The sequence below is a fragment of the Molothrus aeneus genome, chromosome 3, assembly GCF_037042795.1.
Source record: "Molothrus aeneus isolate 106 chromosome 3, BPBGC_Maene_1.0, whole genome shotgun sequence".
Lineage (NCBI taxonomy): Eukaryota > Metazoa > Chordata > Aves > Passeriformes > Icteridae > Molothrus > Molothrus aeneus.
The window spans coordinates 47839863-47854719 of record NC_089648.1 but is presented as its reverse complement, the minus strand read 5'-3'; the positions used below and the strand labels follow the sequence as shown (position 1 = coordinate 47854719).

The window sequence follows — 14857 nt, the reverse complement described above, 5'->3', positions numbered from 1 at the left end:
TCTGTGTAAAAGAATTTTCCTTAAATTGGGTTTTACTTAGAGCATGAGCTTTATTTCTTTTCAAAAGAAATAAAGAATTATTTTCTTTGCAGAACTTGGGGTAAAGATCATTCCAAAACTGTGTTGTGCTATAATGCAGCTTATTCTACTGTGAAATGCTGTAAATTCAGAGACAAGGTTAAATTTATCACAGCACAGCTTTGGTCTTCATCTTTGTTCTGGTGCGTCAGTATTGCAAATTGTAGGTTACTGCCATGTCTCTGTATCCCAGAGCTACATATGTAGTTCATATCTCTTTGCATCTAGTTAAGCATTGTGGGATTTTTTCACAGTCATTTCATTCCAAGTTTCTCCTCTGCAATCCCTTCTTGCCACTGCAGTGTCCCTAAGCCTGGGTACAATCTCTGCTTTTAGAGGTAGAGGGCCCATAGGCAGTGCTTTCATGTAATAGCTTATGACACCCAACAAGTCACTGAAATATTAACTTAAGACACTTGGTAAGTTCAAAATATGTATTGTAACACTCAGCTGCACTCTTTCTTCAAATGTCTCTCTCTTCTGAGGTCAAAACATGCACCACAACCCACAGGCTGGGTATGTGTCCCCCTTCCCTTGGTGCTGTTGGCTCTTGTTGATTACTCTTGCCTTTCAATGTGCTCTGGTTACCCTTCCTTGTTTGTTGTTTCTCCTACATAACCACTTCCCAGCAAGGTCCTTGTGCTTTTGGGCAACTCTCTCCTCCCTATATCAACAGTTGTAATACAAATTGTAGTTGCATTGTGGGTTGTTTTTTCTTCATTTTGTTGGTAGGGTTTTTTCCCCCCAGATGGCATCTGGATTGTCTTGACTCTCTTCTAGTGATGACCAGAATACCATAGTCTAGCATTTATCAATACCTATATGGGCTAACAAGATTTGAAAAAAACTTTAAGAGAATAAACAGAACAAATATGTGGAACTGGTGGGCAGAAATTCTGGTTGTGATCCAAATAACTCCCTGTTACTTTTTTATCTGGAAAAAAGTGACTTCTCAACAACTAATTGGAGTGTATTTCAATGTTTTATTTTGTGTTAATTACTTAGAATATGCTTTTCTGTATTGGTACTATGGGACAACAGTTGCATATTGAGGCACAGTTGGGTAACTTTTGCAACCATAACTGTGCATTTACTTTGACATTCATCTGACCTTGGTAAAGCAAAAACATCCCTCCCTCACAATTTCTGTCTGTTGCCCCCTCACCTTCCTCTAACCACAGCAGCAACTCCAAACTTAGTCAATTATAATGATTTTAAAGACAGTCTATCAGTAAATGAAAGTTGGTATGTCTCATCTGACTTCTGACAAAAATGGTACTTTCATCTCTGCATGATTGTGTATAATTTATTCATAGGCAACACTTGAATTTTAATCACAAGAGTACTCTGATAAACCTTTTCCAGAGCTTTTATTTAGGACTGAATAGAAGGCCAATTGGCTTAGTTTCAGTGTATGTCACGTCTCTGCTACTTCTTTTGCTCTCAGTTTTTTGCATTATAGTTTCCTCTGCTTGCTTTTATGTAGAAGGGGAATCCTCTGAGACTGGCTGTGTTTGTTTGTCATTACTGAAGCAACTCTTCCCTGATGAGGGAAGCTTCCCATGAGTGTTTTTCAGCAAGGACCCCCAGGCAGCAGACAGCAGGACCTGCTGGGGATGTTTTAGGATTTTCTTTTTATCTTTCAAGCTGTCTGGGTCTTGCTCAGTCTCAAACTGAAGGGTTTCTGGGTTCTGTGAGATCTAGACACAAGCCTGAAATTTGTGAGAAATTTGTACGCCATAAGCTTGATTCTTTTTCAGTCAACAGCTTAATAGAATATTTGTAGGTTTGGAAAAACTATTTACATCAGCCTTTTTGGATTTTGGTGTTTACACAGAAAACTGATATAGCGCTGCAGAACTGCACCCCCCCCACGGTACTTAGTGTACCTTGGGTTTTGCTACTGAATATGAAGAGACATCCTGGTGCCACAGTGAAAGGTGGTGGTAAGAGATCCAGGAGCAAAGCACTGTCCTTGCTCTTTCTACGTGAAATGATGCAAATATTACCTAATGAAGTTCCCAGGAAGGAAGAACTATCTTCTATTTCCTTTCCCTGTCCCTCCAAAAGTAACAAATCAGCAGTAAGCTGCTTTTACTTTGGGGTATCATAATATATGGAAGTCAGGAATAGTCTCCTGTCTTCTGATCAAGAATTGTGTTGTCAGTAGGAGTGATTGAGGTTTATTTCAGTTACAGCAAGGTGGACTTTCTTCTACCTTTTACCTGCTGAAATAAATTATCAGTCGACACTTACTTACTTAAGACGGACTTACTGACTGTCTTGAGTGTGTATTTCAGGAGCACTATCGGTTTAACTGGACAAAAATAAGAAATAAACAGTATTACTCTTATTCCCCTCTGCAGAATTGACCCCTGAGGAGAAAGCCTTGAAGATTGCCAAAGCCATGCGTAAACAGTCATCGGAGGTAAAAGAGAAATGGGAGAACCTAAATGCCAGTGCCAGTATCTGGCAGAAGCAAGTAGACAAAGCCTTAGAAAAACTGAAGGACCTTCAGTGTGCCATGGATGACCTTGATGCTGATTTGAAGGAGGCTGAAAATGTGAGGAATGGCTGGAAACCTGTAGGAGACTTGCTCATAGATTCATTACCAGATCACATTGAGAAAACTATGGTAAGTGTGGAATTCCTGGGAAATATTTTGTTTGTTTGTGTGTCAGATCTCTCCATTCTAGTCCCTCTAGTCAAATTACATATTTATATACTGTATGCTGAAATTCTCATGTGCAGTATAAAGTCTTTAAAGATGGTATCTGAAGTCTCAAATAAAGTCCAGAGCTGGGCCACATTCCCAGTGTTGGCTGGGATTACCTACACACACAGATCTGTTTGGCCATCAAGTGTAACTCTCTTTTTAGAAAAACATTTAGAGCTTTCTTAATCATACAGAAATAAATACATAGTTTAAATTTATGTTCCTTAACTTTCACAAACTAAACATGCCTATTGTCTATTTTTGTTTGTATGAGCAAATTTGCATTTGCTTTTACTTTAGCCTAGCTTCTCACCTGGATTATTTCAAACTGAAGAACACATACTACATACCTATAATGTTGTTACGGGCAAACCAGTTCTTGCTGCCTGGGTTCCATGCAGGGCTCAGCATCCCAAGGCACGGCTGCTTTTGATGGGTAGTTATCCCCTGCCTAACTTCATGGCTTGGGTAGGGACCTGGTAATGCAAAGCTCCCCAAGAAGAAATATCTTTTGATAGCATTGTCCAGAAAAGCTGACTGGAAATAGTACAGTGCAATGAATATCATAGATTCCAGGAGAACATGTGGGTATGCACATGTAGGTAGAGAAGATTGCTGTTTCAGGCAAATTCAGCATTTACTGCTAAGCTTCTGTTTCACAAACACAAATTTTCAGTTTTTAAGCTTAAGAATAAGTATAGCAAAGCATTAGAAGACCCTGGGGTTGTGTACCTGACCATCCATGTCTTCAGCATAGGATACTGGTATTAGAAGAATAAAATGGGCTGCAACTGGGTTTCTGTAGATATTCTCTCTATGTATACAGTGTCTGTGAATTCAGAGGGCTACATTATTTCACATATAGCAATGTAAGCATCCTCATTCTCCAAATTATATTGTTACTTTCAAGGTTAATGGAATTGAAATCTTTAAAACAAAGGCAGTCAAAGGTGAGTTAATATCCAGACTGCTGTTGATTTGAAAAGAGTAATGGAGCTCTTCCTTCTTCTCTTATATTTTAATGTAGATGCTAAAGCAAGAAATAAGATGCTAATGCTAAATAGCTCCTTGTTCTTATGCTAAGAAGTGATTTGTCATATCTTAATGACTTTTTCTTTAAAGTAGATGAAAGCAAAGTCTTTCAGATTTTCATTGCTGTGGAAAAACTGTAACATTTGCTAAAGCAATAGGGGCCTACTGCCTGTCCAGAAACCCAGTGTTTCTTTCTTAACAGTATGTTCTTTCTGTTCCTTGGCCTAATGAGAGTGATTATTGAAGAGAGATAAATAATTAAATTATCCAAAGAAAATACTTCCTTTACAGCTGTTTGGGCTTGTTTAGTGATGTTTAATCAAGCTGTTTACAAGATTGAACACTTAACTGCTCACAGCAAGCAAGGCATTTGAAGCATTTTTTAAACTGTAACTAAACTTGCATCAATTTTGTCTTAATACTGTATTTAGTTCGATTTGATTCAATAAACCTGTTACTTCTTTTTAGTCATTGTAATAGATTTACTCTCTGGTTCTAATCAGGTAAAACATTGTAGTCCTCTTCCTTAGAAGATACATTCCTTCATGCTTTGCTAGTTCAATAATAGTTTTTAAATCGAATTTTTGTCAGCTGCTTAATACTTGAAAACTATAGCTACCGAGCAATGTTTTGTCTTAAGAGCAGTTGGCAGGCTCTATACTGCTAAAGCTCCTAATATAGCATTGTGTATTTCCTTTTGTGAAGAAGAGCACTAAAGCCATACAGCACCACAAAAAAACAATAAAATAAATTCTTTTAGGGGTGCAGTTTGCTTGTGGGCATTTCACTAAGTTTCATACTGTTTTTCCTCAAAGGTGGATATGAGTGATACAGCAAGAATATTGAAGTGAGTGAAATTTCTTTGCTGAGAGCTGACTTGTGCGCAGTTGTTTAGCATAAACTGCCACATTGGGCAGGTCAGCACCATGTGGAGTTTACACTTTTATGCTGCTCAGATGTCAACTGAACATAAGTGTGTTTCTTACCCTTCTAGGCTTTTAGAGAAGAAATTGCTCCCATCAACTTAAAAGTTAAAACAGTGAATGATTTGTCCAGCCAGCTGTCTCCACTTGACCTTTATCCATCTTTAAAGATGTCTCGTCAACTGGATGATCTTAATATGCGCTGGAAACTTTTACAGGTATTCTTCTGATTACATACAGTAGGTGTGTGGGGAGGGATATTTCTCACTCTCCTTCTTTCTTAAAACATTCACTTATTACCATTTGTTCACTACCTCTGTCACTAAGGTGTTATTTGGTTAGTACCAATGCAACAAAAGGAGCTGCCTTTCCTGCTGTAGCTTGGCCAAAAGCTTTTCCTTTCAATCTATTACAGAAGTTTATTTGAACAGGAAAGTTCATTAAATTCTGGGAAAATAGTGGGAGCTATTGCTGCATTTTTTTTTGTATGTCTTGTAGCAGTAGATTTTACTGCATAAATCTGTGTCACCAAAAACTAAATTTCTGTTGTGTTTCCAGCTTGTGTGAAAGCTGTTTTATTGTGTCTTTGAGTGTTCAGTTTCTGTAGGAAATGTCACTTAAAGTGATTTAAGTATTAGTAGAGCTATAACAAGATATATGCTATAGCAATTTAGCATAAAAAGCAGAAGAGGATATGCTTAGAGATTCATATTGCTTAGTTATGATTACTGTGCTTAAATGGTCTGACAAAAGTAAATCCCTGTGCCTAATTACAGCTGAAACCCATCCTTAGTTTCACAGTGAATGATTTAGTGAAGTTTCTTACATCAGCTAAAGTTCATTTATTTATTTTTGAGGTTTCTCCTTTTTTTGTGATCTTTTTTGTAGGAAATACTTATCACATCTCTAGTGAGGGTGGTGGGAATGAATTTTCAAAACCTAGGCACCTGTTTCTTGGCCAGTAGTTTTGAATGAGTCATTCCTGAGAGTCAAAGCTCTTATTGTGTCATATCAGACCTTTCCTTTCCTAATATCATTTTGTAGTGGGGTTTCTTTTCTTATTTAGTTTGTTAGTTTTCTTTTTTTGTTTTTGGATGGAGGAGTACTGTGTGTGTCCTCTCAAACTTAGTTAACCAAGCAACCCAAGTACTGCTACTGCAGTTTCAATTAGACTGAGGAGCATCATGTCAGCTGGTGAAACACTGTCTTCCAAAATGGTTCTGTGCTGGAAAGGCAGCATGAGATCAATGCAATCAAACTGAGACCTGCTGACAATGGGAATTTGGACGACAGAAGGGTTGGGAGGAGGTCAGAAATTTCAGCAGCTGGCTGTAGTCACCGTGAAACTACTGTTATTGATCTACAGTTCTCACACCAGAACACTGCAAGATAGAAACATGATTCTCATTAAGCAGATGAAAGAAAAATATGTTGCCTTAAATAGGTGGATATCAAATAATTGCTGTGACACACAAACAAATTGATTTCAATAGAAGAAATGTAAACAAGTGATTTTCTTATCATGATCATGGTGTTGCAATGTAGATTCTGAGTGTATGCGTTTATATGTAGGTGTCTGTAGAGGATCGCCTTAAACAGTTACAGGAGGCACACCGAGATTTTGGACCTGCATCACAGCATTTTCTTTCCAGTAAGTTCCTTGAATTAATGGATGCATGTAAGATATGATGGCTTTCTCAAACGCTTTTTTGATCTTTACTCCATGTTTCCCTATGGCTTGAGCAAGTTCCTCTTGCATGATATTATCTATCTCCTTGTTTTTGTAGGGGTGTTTCATCTGCATAACTTCATTGACATTTTGACTATTGTGCTTCCCACTCTGTCTTTCTGAGATGAGTGTGCCCTCATTGCTTTATTCTTTGTCCTCTGCTGCAGTGTCTGACCAGTGACTGTTCCAGAATCTTTGCATGCTTGTGACCACATATTTTCACCCTTTGCCAACTCTTTCTTCCATTTTCTTTTGCTTCCACACTTGCTGGGATTGCACAAAGGAAGACCTCCCTGTGTTTTTCTTTTTCTTTAAAGGCTCTGTGTCATACATCCTGGAACTTCAAGTAAAGGGCTGGGAAAAGCAAACATGCATTTCCTCCTCAGGACCTATCCTTGCATCTTTTTAATAAACACTTTAGAGGCATAAGCCTATAATCTCACATCTACTAAGAGGGCAAAAGCTGAGTTGATATAATTGTTATGCATCGATAGGTTGTGGTATGGAGGTCCATGTTGGTTTCCTGATATTCCAGCCTACCTGCCATCATCAGAGCTAATGAGACAGAATTTTAACACAATCACCTGTCCAGTTTTTAACTAATTGCTTCTATAAAAAAGATAACATTTTTGCAGGAATTGAGAAGTCAACATGAAAACAAGCAGGTCTTTCCCAGAGATTCTGAAGTAGTGTATGTCACTGTATAGCTAATATAATTTAAATCACTAAATAAATCTTGATTTTTTTTCTTGACTTATGTTACAACCATCTTCTTATTTTGAATTGACAGTTGGGTTTTCAGTAAACTAAACACAGTGTATATAAAATATTACGGCTGTTATGCAAACCAGCAATTCTTGGAGCCATTTCATCCTTTTTTAAAATTAACAGAACAAACAAAACTTTAAAAGTATAGGGTTTATTTCTTTTTTAAAGCCCTATTAGAAATATTGCATACTGTTGACACAGTGGTTTTGTAGCTCTTGTAGTCTCAAACTTGTAAACTGATCATACATCTATGTAATACCTTGTTAAAAAGATTACAGATAGAGTGCTCCCTTTGGCACTGCTGAAGAATGCCAGATGAACTGTTTGTAAGACTAGTTAGTCTAGTCTGTGTAAATAAAACAGATTAGGAAGCAATGTAGAAGTTGTTTCTCAGAATCTAGCTCTCTTATTCTAGTTGAGGGAGACTCAGTGGAAGAGTCCACATGTAAAACTTGCCAGGAAAGGTTTGCTGGTTTTGTTTGTCTTGGCCTGGATCCTTTCCTTGAATTGGCTTACAACATGCCACAATAAAACAGCTTGTTCACAAGTCTGAGTGGTGAACTGGCTTTGTTGCTGGTTAAAACATTCATAGAATTACGTCCACAGAGACTATGCTGTGCCTTATCGTCATTCCTCAGCTGTGTTCAGGGAATATTCTTCAGGCTTAAGGGGACATTCAGGTTGTCACATACAGAGTAAAAAAGGGGAAGTTTCCAGGATGGTTTCCATGTTGGTAGATACCACAAAGAATTACAGCTAAGTAACACAGTTTTGGAAAAACAAATAATACGTAGTTATTCATTTAAACCATTTGTTAAAAACAACCTCTTTCCCCACACCAACTACAAGTAAAGTGTCTTAAAAAAACCACCAACCACAAAAAAAAAGCAACAACCAAACATTTTCTAGAGCTTTAGCAAGACAGAGTTAAAGAACTTACACCTACAACTTTATATAGTGTCTGGTAAATGTAAGTAAGGGACAGTAAATTCAGAAGTAAAATAATAATAGAAAAAAAAATTAAATCTGGAAAGTTGAAGGCTTTATCCTGACAGGTTGAAAGACTCTGTATTCTAAATCAAAAATTTCAAACCTTTTTAGCAGCAATAAGAGACTTCTAGCTGTGAGGAACAAATAGAGTAGTGGTCTGAATAGAACAATCTCAAACTCCTAAGTCTGAGATTGATTATATATGTATGTCTTCTGCAAGTCTTCATTTCCAAAGTTGCACTTCTGAATTAGAGGGCAGGTTTTTATCTGTGCTTATCTGACAGCAGCTATTTTCAGTTTACCTCACTTACCTGTTACTCATCCTCCAAATACTAAGAAGGAGCCATAACTTGCCATCACACCATTTTCAACTGACTAGACCCCAGTTATCATTTAATCAGGAGTTTTTGCTAGCAAGACACCTATTTCTGCCTGTTCATCAGGTTCATAGAATGATGGAGTAGCCCTGTTTGAAAGGGACTGATCTCAAAAGATCATGCAGGCCAACCTTCTATGGGAAAGGAAGCCTAGATAAGATTATCCAGCGCCTTGGTTCCAGCCCTGTTAGTCCAGTGGTTTAATCTCTGCAATGGCTAGAAATGTTTCTGTACTAAAACAACACAGTGCAGCATTTGATACTACTGTTTGACTTCTTGGAACACCAATTGCATGGATTCCTGAAGACCATCACTACGAAAGGGCTTCAAAGTCTTTTTAAAGACTACCAAACAGTATATTAGCCCTTCATAAAATGTTCTGTGTTAGGAGTCTGAGGTAAAGCTGTATTAGTAGGCCACTGCAATCTACAATCTCTCTTTTTGCTGAGCTATTTGTCCCTTCCCGTCATTGGGAGGCAGAATTTAATTGATTTGTTTTTCAGTGCTTTTGAGATGGAAGGTAAGCACTTTTCAAGTTAGTTACTGATCAGTAAATTTTACACATCCCTAGCACAGATAAAGGTGAAGAATCCTTATAATCCATTATTCCTTGCAAAAAGATTGTTTTTTGCTGCCTCTAGAAATAGTAACTTGATTTTTCTGTAATAATTTTATTTTATTTTCCAAGGCTGACAATCCACTACTCTCTGTTAGGTTTCTTGTATGCTTTCTAAGACAAATCCATGAACATCCACAGAGCACCTGCTCCACATGTTCCCTAACAAATAGCTTATGTCTCCAGTGGCCTGCTCAAAGCATCTCCCAGCCATACTAATATCTGCAGGCCTGCTAGTGAATGCCAAGTTGAGAACTACTATGCTCAGTTTTCATCAATGATTTTTAAGAGAGAATGGTAATCTCATTTTCCAGACTTTCTAACAGCAGAGAGCTGGCAACGTTTTACAAAGGCTGTTCCCAAATAAATAGAGTATGACTTGTTCCATAATAATTAGTAATTTAATTGATTACATTGTTTAGATCATACTTATGTCAGTGCAGAATATCTATATCTATCATAGCACATAAATTGTAGTTAAGCAAATTCTTACTTAGCTGACATAATTCATGTACTAGAACAGGAGCCCCACCATAGGTGCCAAATTGCAACACTAGAGAATGAAACTTTAAAGCTCATGGCCACTTTCACCTATCAGGTTGATTTTACTTTTTTTTTCCCCTCAGATTTATGAAGGCCTAAGGATTATTTTTTAGCAAGCTACATCTGTTTGAGCATTTAGCCTCTACTATGTTTTTTCTTTACCTACGTCTTCACCACAAATGTTACCTTCTTCAAATAAAGATGGAATTTTTGTTTTTTCCAGTAAAGGAAGTGGTTTACTTTAGTCCTGTAATTTCCCATATATTATTCCCAGTTAATCTGCCTTTCAGTACATGACTATTTCTTAAATTATAAACCATGGTATTTTGTGTGGTTTACGAAGAAGTGGCAGCTGTGAAACCCTTGAGCACCAGCCCTCTGGTCTGTGTAGCTGCAACAACCTGTGGGACTTTTACAGCTTGTAAGGCTTTGCTGCAGTTTAGAGGGGTCTTTAGGGAAGAGGAGAGAGTTACTTTCAAGTGGATTTTTTTTTTTTTCCCCAGAGGGGGATGAATCCTATAGTGGGCCGAGCTTGCAGAAAATTACATTAATTGAGAATGTAATTACTTGAGATCCAGTGTGGATCAAAGCTGTGTCTCATTTTACCCAAGCTCTAAGTGGGGGCTGTTAGAACCCAAGAGCAGGTGCTCTGTGGCTGCCGTGTGTGTGCAGTGTAAATTCATCTCATTGCAGTCATCACTGTTCCTGCCTGTTCTTTCCCTCTGTGCTTCCACAGGGCATCTCGTGCAAGGAGTTTTTTTCATGCTGGAGCCCTAATTACCCAGGCACTAGTCTGGTAATTTCTGAAATGTGTACCTATGACTCTTCAGTAAATAGCTATTTTTAAGTTGAGCACCAACAGTCCTGTTGGCCTGAACAGTTTTTACCTTTTATTTCTTGGGATCTTTAGGTCAGCAGAGTTGCAGTGTCATGTATGACTTCATGCCTTTTTCAAGTCAGTGTGCAGAAACCTTCCTGATATTGTGGATGATACCTGATTTGCATAAATTCTGCAAAGATTGCAGTTCTTTGTCAAGGAGTGCTAAGACAAGTTTTAATTGTTTTTTTTTTTCTTGGCCATACAATGTTAATCAATTTTAATTTGAGTTGCAAATAGGAACTAGGAGTTGTAACTAATAAAAACAAGGTTGCTATTTTTTCTTCGTGTTCTGTTGCAGAGTATCATTTATACTAGTGGAATTATTTATTTTAAAAGTATAAACTGATAATAATCCTACAGAGGTAGAAAACAAGTGTCTGCAGTTTCCCTAAATGGGTAATTTGCTTTCTCAGAATTTATAATCCTTCTTTGAAGTAGAATCATCACATTGGTTTTATTTCCAGCATGGCATCAAATAGATGCCTGTAATCATCATGATAGATTGCCATCATTTTCTTCTGCTGCTTTTCTAATTACTGAAAGTATTCTGGGAAATATTAATTGTTTCCATTTAATTTATTATAACCATATTACTTCTAAAATAAATAAGACATTTAGATTTTTTTCAGTATGACAGGTGCTTCCTAATAACAACCTTTTCTTTATTTCCTCAGCCTCAGTGCAGTTTCCATGGCAGAGATCTGTTTCACATAACAAAGTGCCCTATTATATCAAGTAAGTTTGCCTTGATTCTATTTTTCTTTTTTTCTTAAGTATTACAGAGTCCTATCACCATAACCTAGCAGAAAAACATAGGTATTAATTAGTTGCTAGAAATGCTATTGAGATTTTCTCTATGTAGTGTTATGCTGCCTATTTTGTAAAGTAATGTTTATTGCTTTGTGTGCTGCATAATTTAGAAATACATAAAAACAAACCCTAATTAAGAGCGTCACTCATATAAGAAACAGCAGAGGCAACTCCAGTGTAATACACTGTCAGTGTTCAAACTGGACTTGTTCTTGTGTGTGTGGCTCATTCAGAGTTTAAACTGTAGAGGGGAAAAAAAAACCAGAATAAATAATGTATTTAAAATCACAAAGTTCATAACCTAGAGCAGGACAGTGGTGACTAGTATCTATTGAGGCCATTCATAATTTTGTGCAAAATTGCTTTGTAAATAGTCATGCCTTGACTGTTCTTTTGTCATCTTCTTTACGGTAGTTTTTTATAGTAATTGATGTTAAGGTAAATTTTACTCAGATATAAATATTTACAAAAATTTTACAAATGCCTCGATTACCAAGAGGAATGGTTGAGATATTTATTTTGAAAATAATAAAGATTAACTAAGTTAGAGAGGCGTGGATATTTGATGTGCTCTACAAAGAGCAATCCCTAACTTTGATTTTTTTACTCTACCAGTGTTTATTTTGTTTGCCTGTACTTTTAAGGTCAAATATTGCAGCTTTGAGAGGAGGATAGGGCTTTGCTGGAAAGGTAAATTAAATTTTAAGAAGTGTACAAGTGAGACCCAGAGTAGTCCATTTTAGGCTGAAGAAAATCTGTGTTTAAAATGTTATCAGTTAGGGTTTGGGAAAAGAGTAGGGTTTTTAAGTCTGTAGGATGACCATGAAATGGACCTGAAGATAGTTAATTTTAAAAGAACATGAGGATATTTTACTATTGCATATTGCTCATAACTCTGAGAGCCACGTTTTCTGCTTCAAGCAATTTACAAGCACTTGAGAGCTTTGAAAAGCAGGTAGCAATTTATCTGTTGATCAAACTTGTTAGCATTCTTGAGATGTGACAGTTGTTTTTAAACTGTCATCTGAAGATTAATTTCTTTAAAGGGTCTGAGTAGGTAACCAGAAAAAGCAGAAACCTGCTATGAACATCCTTGAATTCTCTATAAAAGCATTTGTGCTTCTGCTCAAAATTTTGCAAGAGGCAGCAAAAACTGTGACACACTAGAGAAGAGGTTCCTGGCTCCCTCCCAATGGAAGAAGAGGGCAGAAGTTGGATATGGAGGCACATTCTCTGCTTAGACTCAGGCAGAAGTGCTTCTAAAATGATCACACCTGCAACAGTAATTGAAGGAAAATGCTGAAGTGGCAAACTACAGAAAGCAAGAGGAAAACTACCCTAAACCTCTTGTTTTTTCTTGTGGGTATGTCCTTAATGGACATGGAAAGATTTATGTTCCTGTTCTACCTTATCAGAGTTAGTAGCTGGAGTTGGGGCCATGATTTGGCCTCAGAGGGTTCTGTGGAGCTCACCAGTTCATTCAGAGTTGGGGATCAGAGATAGGAACAGATGGAACAAATTAAGATATACCTCTGATCTGTGCTGAGCAAAGCAAAGATTTTAAACTTTAATATTTCATATGTATATCTTTTTTTTTTCTTATCTAATACATTCTTCTGAGTTTCTGATGCTCTCTTACCCTAACTCAGCAAAAGTTCCATTTTTGAGAAATCTTTTCTTTTCTTTTTTTTCATTGCTGGTTCAGAAGAAAACCTTTCCAATATGTGCACTAGGTACAATCCCTCAAGCACACCAGTTGGCCATAAAGTATTCCCTGGGAATACAGGCCTTGCTCCCACAGTAGTGAGCTGGTGGCCCTAGAGCTTGATTGCGGAATGAAGCCAGCTGGGACTTAGAAACAAAATCCAGCATCTCTTAGAAATTGTTTTTAATGGTCTTTCACAGGAAGTTTGGTAGGGATGCAGAAGTGTAGGGCAAGTTCTTTGAGGGTTGAGGTCTTTATAGAGGTAGAGACTACTGTTTTATTTTCAGGATGGCTTTAATAGAGTCAACAGAATTAACTATTGCATCTCAAATGAGACTTTTCTAGTAATCCTTCCCTACTTTCAACATCATATGTGCTGCTAAAGTAATGTCTTGATTCTTGAAAAGGATTCTTGGTACATGTAACTAGTAGGATTTGCTTTTTAAAAAAAACTTGAGGGTTTCTTTAGCTTCACAGCCTGGAAAGCAGACTGCCTTGGCAGTTTCCTAGATTTTTTAGTTCTTACTGATCTAAACATCATTGTTTTCAGCAGCATCTAGATAGATCAGAGAATTGGGGAAGATAAAGGAGAAAATAACTGATTCTGAACTTCATTTGCTTTGTTATGATGAGGCTGGAGAGTACTCTTGGGTTTAAATACCCTTTTAAATCTTTGTCTGTTGCTTAATTTCAGACACAGTTTAAAGAAGAGAGAAAAACAATACTGACACGAAAAACTTACTACTTTGGAATGATTACATGGAGTAAGACAATTCAAGAGAACAGTCAATAAGATTTTATGATTTTTTTATATAGAAAGAAAAGCTAGGAAAAAGGGAGAAACTGATTTAATTCTCTTTTTTTTTTTTAATTATACTAACACCTTTCAATGAGTTGCCTTTGATGTAAACCACAGCATGAGTAGAAGGAACAGCTGCAATAAGTCTCAAAAACTTTATCATTTGAGAGCAGCTGACTGTATTTACAAGAAGAATTCTATGTTCAGAGGGAAGATTTAAGATGCCAGTTGTTCACTTTATGGTATAGCAGAACAAGGATAATAAAAGTATGATCCAATGATTGGGGGCTGAAAAATGAGAAGTTTTAAAAATTAATTTTGAAAGGGAAATAAATGCTAATTGAAATCAGGTTACTTAAATTCTGAATACCAAGGCTTTTTTTTAGCAACCATGAATTTATATCTCTACTTCATTTTGATGGCTTTTTGTCTGTGTCCTTGAATGAGAAATGTTAAATATTCAGAAAGTCACATAGTTGGAGATGATGATGTAGTTGTACCTGTGTTGAGTATTTGGGAAAAAGAAGAAAAAAGAACCAACTGCAGTCCTCAGTTTTATTGCACACAGGATGTAGTTTAAAAATATTAGAGAACTGCACCTGAGAAGGCAGGAGAAAGTACTTTAGGTAGCAATTAATTCATCTGTAAGGAGGGCGTCAAAATGGTACAAGATGTTGTATTTTCAAGTAAGAAACACTTTGTTTGGCTCCTGACACCAGAGGTAGCTTGCATTTACATGGGTAGAGAGAAGTGGCTCAGTGGAAGGTCTTTGGTGTAGTGACTTTGGAGTTTAGTTTCTTCTCCCCACCCCATTTGCTAATGGCACTTCTGCCCTTTCTGGGGTTGTATTTAATCAGGTAATGAGTCATAGGAGCATTCAAAAAACCAGTG

The 14857-nt window shown here is 37.0% G+C and overlaps 1 protein-coding gene across 2 annotated transcripts in view; it reads left to right on the top strand.

Moving 5' to 3' along the window:
- Positions 1-14857, top strand: part of UTRN (utrophin) — a 341520-nt gene that overhangs the window by 260652 nt on the left and 66011 nt on the right. For both annotated transcript variants that reach the window (XM_066546847.1, XM_066546846.1), the window contains 4 exons: positions 2445-2713; positions 4821-4967; positions 6322-6400; positions 11327-11387. In XM_066546847.1, the coding sequence (XP_066402944.1) occupies positions 2445-2713; positions 4821-4967; positions 6322-6400; positions 11327-11387 (556 nt within the window). The remainder of the gene's footprint in view (positions 1-2444; positions 2714-4820; positions 4968-6321; positions 6401-11326; positions 11388-14857) is intronic.